Genomic DNA, 9,787 nt, shown 5'->3' with positions numbered 1-9,787 from the left:
GCCCTCTCTTCTCCTCATGTGCGCAGGTCGTCGTGCTCGTGCTGGGCGTCGCCGCGGTATTCCTCGAGCACATCCGCAAGATCGGATGCATGCACTCGTAAGCCTCCTCTGTACTCCCCTCTTCTCTCTCTTGGGATCTGGCCCTCTCCGTCGTTGACTGGTCCGCCGTTCGGATTCGGCCGCAGGATTGAGAGGACCGCCGTCTCGGACGCCTTCTTCGAGGACCCTGGCTCGCTCAAGAAGGTGCTGATTGCTCGTACGAATTGTTTGTGCTGTGGCACGGTGTGCACGCTAGGTGTTTGCTCATTTGCTTGTGCTGCCTGTCGTAGGTTCCCTGCCCGTCGATTTTTGACCCTGCCGAGAAGTACATTTCGTTGATCGTTCCTGCTTACAACGAGGAGTGTCGGCTCCCGGAGGCTCTTACAGAGACGCTCAAGTAAGGCCGTGATACCAGCATTCGTTGCTCTGTCAAGTTTCTTATCTTTGAACAGTACTGTGCAGTTTATACAACCAGTTGCCTGTATGTAACTGCAGCTTCATCTGATAGGCGATTGCTTGATACGCTATGTTAATCACTGTATTTCTTTTCTTTCTTTCTCCATTAGCTACCTGAAACAACGCTCATCTGCCGACAAGTCATTTACTTATGAGGTATGTGAGAATTGAACATGTTCATCATCTTTATTTGATATGATAAATTTGGATGGTGCAAGCTACTTCTGCAAGCGGAACTAACTTGGATTTATTTAGAAGATTATGCATTTTAGTATCACGTTCTTCATTTGTACTTAGTTTGTTTTGTTTTGTTTTGGTCTAAACACGAATGTCATTTCCGCTCCTAAATTCTGGATACCTATAGCCCCCTCCCCTCTCCAGATATGAAAATTGCCTGCAATGGAGTTTGACCCGATCTTTAGTATAGTGAGTAGAATATGACTGTATTGCAGAACTTGAATTGCTATAGTTTTTTTCTGATGAACTATTCATTTGGTTGTAAAACCAAACTAAAGACCTGGATCTAGGATTACAGAGTTAGATTTACATCCGCTGTTAGTGTTTAGAAAGGCCCTGACAAAGCTGCATAAATATTCCCAGAGCTACATCGTATTAGCTTCTGAATATTCATCACTTGTCCTTTATGTATTGTCCCATGTGATATTCATAATTATGCTCTATGCACCTCTGATCTTGGTAGCTATGCCGTTGTGAGATCCACAACTAATTCACATTAAAAATGTAAGTTATGAATAACGCCTCACTGAATCCAGTAGATGGGTTGATGAGACCTAAATAGAATCTGAGCTGCCTTTGCAATGGTGCAGAATTCAGTCAAGCATACCTATCTACTACACGTGCTATTCGAAATCTTGTTATCATTGTCATTTGCATCGTTTTGTATTGACCGAGGCTGATATTTAGCATTTTGTGGCACGTCTTATATAATCCTGTATCTGTTTAGCACAATTTGAAGGTTTAATATATGTTATTTTCTTGGTCTTATTCAGGTATTGATTGTCGATGATGGAAGTACTGACCGTACCTCAAAAGTTGCCTTTGAGTATGTAAAGAAGCACAACATTGACAATGTTCGAGTTCTTCTACTTGGAAGGAACCATGGGAAAGGTGAAGCCGTCAGAAAAGTGAGTGTTGAACTACCCACCCACACACTAGTTTCAACAAATCAACTCTAATTGATGCTTTCCAATTATTTGTGGAAGCATTGTCTAGGGGATGCTCCATTCCAGGGGTCAACTCCTACTCATGCTTGATGCTGATGGTGCAACTAAGGTCACTGATTTGGCAAAGCTTGAAGCTGAGGTCCGTCAGACGCTCAATCCAATACCATGTTGTTGGGCTTGTTTTGATTGTGATGAGCATAATATCTTGATTTTTGATTTTTTTTTTGCTGTTAGGTTCTTGCATTGGCGGGGAAAGCACTCTCTGCTAGTTCATCCCAGAGGCTATCTGATGTTGAAATTGCTGTTTTTGGTTCCCGTGCTCATCTGGAGAAGCAGGCTCTTGCCACGGTACATCTCCTGAAATCCATCATTTTTTATTCTGTTTCCTAGTCTCTTAGGTTCCTCCCTTATGCTGTATATGCTTTTCCTGGCTTACTGCAGAGGAAATGGTACCGGAACTTCCTTATGAAAGGTTTCCACTTGGTAGTACTGTTGACCGCTGGTCCTGGAATCAGAGATACACAGGTATGCTTTGGCCAACATAAGATGCGCTGATGATTCCTATTTGCGTTTTTTCTTCTTCTCGGGAGGCATGCTATTTATTCGCTTCATTTGCTTGATTATTACAAATCCCAGTGTGGCTTCAAGATGTTCACTCGATCTGCTGCAAGGAAACTCTTTACAAACATCAGACTTAAGAGGTATTTTTTTTTCTGAAAGGGAAAATCCCACGATACTATCTAGTATATAATACAATAATCTTGCAAGGAATAAATCTGGATGTTCATTCTGCCCTACTTACTGCATGGCCAGGTGGTGTTTTGATGTTGAGATTGTGTACCTATGCAAGCACCTGAGGATCCCGATGGCAGAAGTATCTGTCAGCTGGACGGAGATACCTGGGTCCAAAGTGCGCATGACAAGCATCCTGCACATGGTGTTTGAGCTCCTGCTGATCAGAGTAGGCTATGGGCTGGGCATATGGAAAATTTACTCATAGACCCTGTCCTGGGTAACTCATTAGAGCTTAGGTCTCGATCGCTTCAGCGTATACACCAAACTTAGTTCGTCACTTTGAAACACAGCTACCAAATTAGTTCCAAGGAGCATTGTAAAACTTTTTGAGATTTTTGACTGGAGAGAAGAATCCAGTTCGAAGTGTATGTTGGTGTTTGATCATAGCAAGATCTTGACATATGCTCACAGCTCACATGTATTTTTGCTCCTTCTGATAAATTCTCTGATATTTTTGCTGTCTTTTGTTTTTATCACAAATGGCACATGTTTCTCTTAACTGAAGAAAAGCAGCTTGTCTCTTCAGACAGTCTGACAAAATTGTTAACTTATTAATCAAAACGACCAGAGAAGATTATGGTGGTTTCTGTGCAAAATATCGCAATTCGCCTGGCTAAATTTCGAAAGTTGCCAGTTCTGCTTGCATTGTGCACGGCTTCGCTTCAGAACGCACATGTTTGCGCCGTAGAGGAACCAGTTTGAGCTCGAGCGCAAGCAGCGAAGGTCAAAACCCGCAGGACCCACGGCTCGCCTGCAATGCGTTCGAGCAAATGCCGCCCCGGCCCCCGCTCCGCTCGCCTCCGAGCCGCGGCCCTTACACCACCGCGCCGCCGTCGCCGCCGCGCGCGGCCGAGCAGCACTGCCTCCGCCTCCTGAAGCGCGCCACGACGCCGGCGTCGCTCCTCCAGCCCCTGGCATTCCTCCTCAAGTGCGGCCTCCACTCCAACCCGCTCGTCCTCACCAGGCTCTTCGCGGCCGCGGCCTCCGCCGCGCCCGCGCTCCTCGAGCCCCTCGTCGCGGCGCTCCTCCGCCCGGGCCTCCCGCTCGACGCCTTCCTCCTCAACACCCTCATCCGCGCCCACGTCGCGTCCCTGCTCCCCTCCGCGCGCCGCAGCGCCGCGGCCTTCTTTCCGCTCATGCTCTGCCGCGGCGTCGCCCCCAACAAGTTCACCTTCCCGTTCCTCCTCAAGTCCTGCGCCGCGACGCCGGGGTCCCCGGACGCCGGCCTCCAGGCCCACGCCGCCGCCCTCAAGTTCGGGTTCGCCGCCGACCACTACGTCTCCAACACGCTCATACACATGTACTCCTGCTTCGGGGCCGGGTTCCTCGGGGACGCTCGGAACGTGTTCGACAGAACGCCCAAGGACAGCGCCGTCACCTGGAGCGCCATGATGGGGGGGGGTACGTGCGTGGCGGGCTGTCGAGTGATGCCGTCGTGCTGTTCCGGGAGATGCAGGCCAGTGGTGTGCGACCCAATGAGGTGACGGTGATTGGGGTCCTTTCGGCCGCCGCTGATTTGGGCGCGCTCGAGCTCACGCGCTGGGTTGAGCGGTTTGTGGAGATAGAGGGAATTGGGAGGTCTGTGACGCTTTGCAATGCGCTGATCGACACGCTCGCCAAGTGCGGGGATGTCGATGGGGCAGTGGCTGTGTTCGAGGGGATGGAGGAGCGGACTGTTGTGTCATGGACGTCGGTGATTGATGCGCTTGCGATGGAGGGTCGTGGGAAAGAGGCTGTGGCGGTGTTCGAAGAAATGAAGGCTGTTGGAGTGCCACCTGATGATGTCGCATTCATTGGGGTGCTCACTGCATGTAGCCATGCTGGAATGGTTGATGAAGGCCGTGGCTACTTTCACTCAATGAAGACAGAGCATGGTATTGAGCCTAAGATTGAGCATTATGGTTGTATGGTTGACATGTTTGGTCGTGCTGGCATGGTCGAGAAGGGGTTGGAGTTTGTCCGTGCGATGCCCATGAAACCAAACCTAATAATTTGGCGGACTCTGGTTGCTGCTTGTCGTGCTCATGGTCGGCTCGAGCTTGGCGAAAGTATCAGCAGGGACCTTCTCAACGAGTACCCAGCTGATGAGGCCAACTACGTCATGCTCTCCAACGTGTTCGCGTTGACGCAGAGATGGAAGGAGAAGTCAGAGATTAGGAGAGAGATGAGTAAGAGAGGAATTACGAAGGTGCCAGGCTGCAGCATTGTTGAGCTTGATGGTGAGGTCCATGAGTTCATAGCAGGAGATGAGTCGCATCCGCAGTACAAGGAGATATACAGGATGGTTGAGGAGATGTCAAGAGAGCTAAGGCGCATTGGGCATATTGCAGCTACATCAGAGGTCCTCCTTGACCTCGATGAGGAGGACAAGGAGGGTGCGCTTCAGTGGCACAGCGAGAAGCTGGCGATTGCATTTGTGCTCCTGAGGACTCCTCCTGGAACACAGGTCCGGGTGGTAAAAAACCTACGTGTATGCTCCAATTGTCATGCGGCGATTAAGTGCATATCGCAGGTTTATAACCGGGAGATCATAGTGCGTGATAGGAGCCGTTTCCATCGCTTCAAGGATGGTTCCTGCTCGTGCAAGGATTTCTGGTGATTGCAATTGTGTTTCACCAGGTTATCCTGTTTCTGATGGTGCAGTGAAGGGTGGATTGAACTTCAACGGCACGTGCAGGCGATCGTGAACTCATGATGTATTTTCGAGGAACTTCTGCAAGTCCTCGATGTTTGCCAATTTATATGTAATACAAAGCTTTCAGTGGCCAAAAACTGATGTTTACTGAAGATTACTGGAAGTAGCACTGAAACATATAAACATTCAGACACTTTATCTTGTGTACTGAATGTCTCACCAGTACACATTTAAGGGCTAAGATTTCTTACAAGAACCTAGACCATTTTGCAAACATATCTAATGCGTCCTGAGTTTGCATCTTGTTCGAATCATGTAACCAATCTAAACTTTTGAAGATACCATTCTCTATGCATAGACAAACTTCATGACATGTATATATGATAACAGTATGATGCCTTTTGTTCATGCAGGGGCAGATAAATGTGTCTCCAAATCTTGTGCTCTCTCAGTGGCCTCTCTGAGTTTCTTTGGCACTGTTCTAAGCCTTGTACTGAATGTCTCATCAGCACACATTCAAGGACTAAGATTTCCTACAAAAACCTAGACCATCGTGAGAACATTTCTAATGTGTACCCCAGCTTGCATCATGTACGAATCATCTAATTAATCCAAACTTTTGAAGATACCGTTCTATGCATAGACAAACTTCATGACATGTATATATGATAATAGTATGATGCCTTTTGTTCATGCAGGGGCAGATAAATGCATGTCTTCTGCTCTCTCAGTGGCCTCCCTGAGTTTCTTTGGCACTATTCTAAGCCTTTCCTCAACTATCTCATTCCCCATTGCTTCTTCATTCATGCAGTGAGTTTGTAACTTACTATGCATCTATGAACTGTCTGCCACCAATGCTTTGAAGCTTTCCCTGTTCTTGTACGCCCTTGCCTTCTCATTATTGCAGGGAGCTGTTAAGTCAATCTCAGCCTCCTTGCGCAAGTGATCGCATCATCATTCACTACAGGGACTACATGGGTAATATTTCTCTGTACTTCCCTTTGTAGAGTCTCTCATTTTATAGGATTCTGCTTTCAATAGCCAAGAAATTTGTTTCCACTGCATGGATCAAACACATTTAAGCCTGTATTTTCTTGTTCGCCTCTTCTGTGTCTAGCTCTGCCAGAACCTCCCACACAGCCAATCTTATGAACCTCCCTGTATCTGCTGTTAGATCAAACCTTTTCGATATAGCATGATGTGTATCTTATTTGCCTGCATGGGTGGAGTCAGAAGTAAACATATGTTAATCTACAGGTCTAGTGTACTGTGGACCCGTGGTCAGTAGTTACTCTGTTTTTATGTTGACACTTGAGTTTCTCTATAAATTTTTTTAACTCTGATATTCATGGGATTACAGAATCTTATACATATTGGCACTTAATGATTCTGCATGAAATATAAAAAAAATCCAATCAAGGTCTTCTCTTTTTTCCCTTCCATAGAGTTGGCTTAAATATACCTGAAGCAGTATTACAAGTCCAGCTTACATTTGGCACGATGGCAATTGGCAAGTGCCGGAATTCAACTGCACGTTTTCACTTTCCATGCCCATGCAGTATGAAGCGGAAAGTATCTTGAGCATGGCGCTTGGGCGGTGTGGCTCGTTTTTTTTTAAGAATGGTTTCTGCCTTTCTGGTCATGGAAATTTACGATTCACAGAGTTGCTGCCAATCAAGAAGGGTGCTGCCATGCTTCAATGCACAAAATGCTATGTTGGTAAAAACTGGAAGAAAGACTTTGTCTCATTTATCAGATTTATTTGAGAATTATTTAGAGAATTCTATTCCATTTTCTTTCTATTTAGAAAACCTATGGAGTCTCATTGCTTTCTTTCTTTTTTTCAGACATGCTAGCATGGACCACTCATGTTTGGCTTAAACATGGGAAGGAAATTACAACCAGCTGACGGGCCGAAGCATCCATGTCTCCAGCTAGGCTCTCCACAATATGCACAAGAAGCAGAGGACCTTGTCAACTTCAAAGTCATATTGCGCAGTCTATTTGCCGGTTCTGATGGCGGTGAGGGTGACGCAGCCTTGTTCCTAACTTTCTGGATGGTGTCAGCAAAGTGCGCTAGCATGATAGGATTTGATGTCTCGCAGTTTTGTGATGTCAATGGCTATGCTAATCTTAGCCAAGGCTTAGCCTTTGCACAAGCTTAATCAGTTCCTGGAGCTCTTGATCAGCTGCCGTTTCAGCCAAGAAAACATCCACTTTGACAAGAAGCTCCTCTGGTGATGTCAACACATGCGGTGAATCCCCAAACTGACCTGACGATTGGTGGTAACCACACGTCGCCTCCATTGAGGATCAATGAGGCTTCTAGTCTGAGCAATCCTATGAACTCCCTGATGTTCTTCGACGTCTTTTCAAGTGCTTTCACTGTGCTCTCCAGCTTGTCCTCAGCGCTAGAGAAGAGCGCCACCGAAGCGGTGCGGATGCATCATGCCATGCTGGACCACACATTTCTCGTGAAATACAGTGGTAATACCAGCACCATGCTGGTCATCATTGTTCCAGTGAGTGGCTTTGTCTGTTGCATGATGTTTGAACCTGAGAAGCACCTCGTCACCATGGGCGGCAGCCTCCTTGAGCTTCTCCAGCCACTGGACCAGCGTGGTACTTTTTATGGTCTGCTTCGCTCACACCTCGACCGCGCTGCGAATCCTCATGAGGAGCAGCTTCTCATCAGCGGCCATCTGCCAGTTGAAGTTCTACATGAACTTGGACACTGCCCTGTCCTGTCACCACGGCGGCCACTGCTGCGGCAATGGTGGCAACCACTTGTGCCATGGCTAGCTCTCAAACAAGGTATGTGACTAACTAGAGTCTCTCAAATCTATAAATACATATAATTAAGGATTGTTCTGAGTGTCCCCCATCGCAAAATGTAAAATTAAGTAGTCAGTGAGTGTATGAGACTGTGGAAACAACAAGTTATGGACATAGTTGGTGTCAGCCACCCTAAGGTCGACCGACACTAAGAAAAAAAACATGGAATTTGTTCGACGGACACAGCAACACCAAGCTGTCAAAGTATTGCACATCCCAAGACAGCCTGTCCCCAGTACGCACGAAACTGCAGAGATCATCTGCTTCATTATCAGAGCAAGCCGCTGTCTCGTTTCCACCTTTACCTTCGACGTGTGCCAGTGATAGGTGTAGACAACGTTGTTGTTGCCACTATCTACAGCCTCCCACTGGATGGTCACCCACTGTGACGGCCATACGAAGCCTTCCAAGTAGCACCTCTCTGAGCATTCCCACAAGCTTCCTTTGTTCCATTATTAGCATGTCTTCTAATTTAAAGAGAAAATACTTTTTACAATGGATCTAGACTTCCTGTCTTATTATTGAGGTGAGCCGCCTTGACATGATAACAACAAGTTAGCATCTTGAACACATGTATACCAATTTGCCGAAGCATTCCACGTCCCTGGCTAAGCCCTCCATACTATGCACGAAACTGCTGAATTGATCTCTCTCTTGATCTTGATCACATTTCACCATTGGCTCGTTATCTTTGGCTCTCAGTGTTTTGCGAGCGCTGATGGTGCCAAGAACGACACAGCCTTTTATCTTGGCCTCCCTTAGGATGTCAGCCCAGTATGCGAGCCACTTCATGTCCCCAAGGTCGTGGCTATCTGCCAGCTCGACGGTCTTGCAGATATTGGCAAACCCTTCCTCAAGCTTGTCAAGGAGCATTTCACACTGTTCCTTCTGGATAGCTGCCGTTTCATTGATCGAAAGATTGATCAATTTGTTCACTACCGCATCCTCCACGCACGGAGCTGAAATTTTTGTGTCTTCCTCATCTAATTTGAGGCCAAATAATCTGCACCCTGAATTTCTTGTGATCCTCATCTTTTTTCTTGGTCTATGCTCTGTTGTTGGAGCCTCCATACTCTCGGTAGATGTTAGATCTACCTTTGCCCAGTCCTCAAGCTGAAACAATCTTATGAACTCTCTGATTTCTATGGAGAGCTGCTCTAACATGTCCAGTGTACTGTTCAGCTTTTCCATGTCTTTGTCACTCGAAAACAGCACCTGGGTTGCGTCGCGGATGCCCTGCACCATGCCCAACATAGATTTACTTGTGAAAGACAGAGCACCTGTAGCTCTAGCAGAAGCAGCACTAGAAGAAGAGGATGAGCCTTGCTGCTGGTTGGTGTCAACGCCCCTTGTGGCTTCAGCGTCTTCCGCCTTGCGTATGAAGCTGGCAAGCACTTCGTCGCCTTGTGAGGCTGCTTCCTTTAGCTTTTCGCGCCATCGAAGGAGCCACAAATTCTTGATGGTGCGCTTCTCTGACGCCTCAACCGCGCTGTGGATCTTGATTAGCAGCATCTCCAGCCGCTGCAGCTTCTCTCCGGCAGCTGCCTGCTTACCAAACATCTGTATCAGCCCCGACAACACTCTGCTGGTGAGCTCCCCGGTTACAGCAGAGGCCATAGGGTAAACTGTCTGTTCTGCCATGGCCATGGAAATGGAGGAAAGGAGAGAAAGTGTTAGCAACAAGAATGCTAACTTGTGCTCATAGGTTGTATCACCTTTATAAGGACCTGTACTGTACAAGAAACCAAAAAAAAAGTAACAGAATTTTTGGCTGTGGATAGTTTGTCTGGTTAGACCCAAAGTGGTCGGACCCTTCCCCAGACCCTGCGCAAGCGGGAGCTAC

The 9,787-nt window shown here is 47.2% G+C and overlaps 2 protein-coding genes and 1 pseudogene across 2 annotated transcripts in view; all 3 read left to right on the top strand.

Annotated features, from left to right (window-relative positions):
- LOC119303822 (dolichyl-phosphate beta-glucosyltransferase-like) overlaps positions 1-2,936 on the top strand; it is a 3,350-nt gene extending 414 nt beyond the window's left edge. Inside the window, exons 2-11 of the mRNA XM_037580971.1 lie at positions 17-97; positions 186-243; positions 330-436; positions 606-651; positions 1,506-1,640; positions 1,729-1,818; positions 1,914-2,027; positions 2,121-2,204; positions 2,316-2,380; positions 2,493-2,936. Of these exons, the coding sequence (XP_037436868.1) occupies positions 17-97; positions 186-243; positions 330-436; positions 606-651; positions 1,506-1,640; positions 1,729-1,818; positions 1,914-2,027; positions 2,121-2,204; positions 2,316-2,380; positions 2,493-2,679 (967 nt within the window). The 3' untranslated portion in view covers positions 2,680-2,936. The remainder of the gene's footprint in view (positions 1-16; positions 98-185; positions 244-329; positions 437-605; positions 652-1,505; positions 1,641-1,728; positions 1,819-1,913; positions 2,028-2,120; positions 2,205-2,315; positions 2,381-2,492) is intronic.
- Positions 2,937-3,194: 258 nt separating this feature from the next.
- LOC119303821 lies at positions 3,195-5,444 on the top strand (annotated as a pseudogene).
- A 1,274-nt stretch (positions 5,445-6,718) lies between these two features.
- Positions 6,719-9,787, top strand: part of LOC119298328 — a 12,750-nt gene continuing 9,681 nt past the window's right edge. The window contains exons 1-2 of the mRNA XM_037575773.1: positions 6,719-6,828; positions 6,957-7,923. Coding sequence (XP_037431670.1) covers positions 7,350-7,923 — 574 coding nt within the window. The 5' untranslated portion in view covers positions 6,719-6,828; positions 6,957-7,349. The remainder of the gene's footprint in view (positions 6,829-6,956; positions 7,924-9,787) is intronic.

This window comes from Triticum dicoccoides, chromosome 5A (assembly GCF_002162155.2).
Source record: "Triticum dicoccoides isolate Atlit2015 ecotype Zavitan chromosome 5A, WEW_v2.0, whole genome shotgun sequence".
In the NCBI taxonomy this organism is placed as follows: domain Eukaryota; kingdom Viridiplantae; phylum Streptophyta; class Magnoliopsida; order Poales; family Poaceae; genus Triticum; species Triticum dicoccoides.
This window is presented reverse-complemented; position numbering and strand designations above follow the sequence as displayed.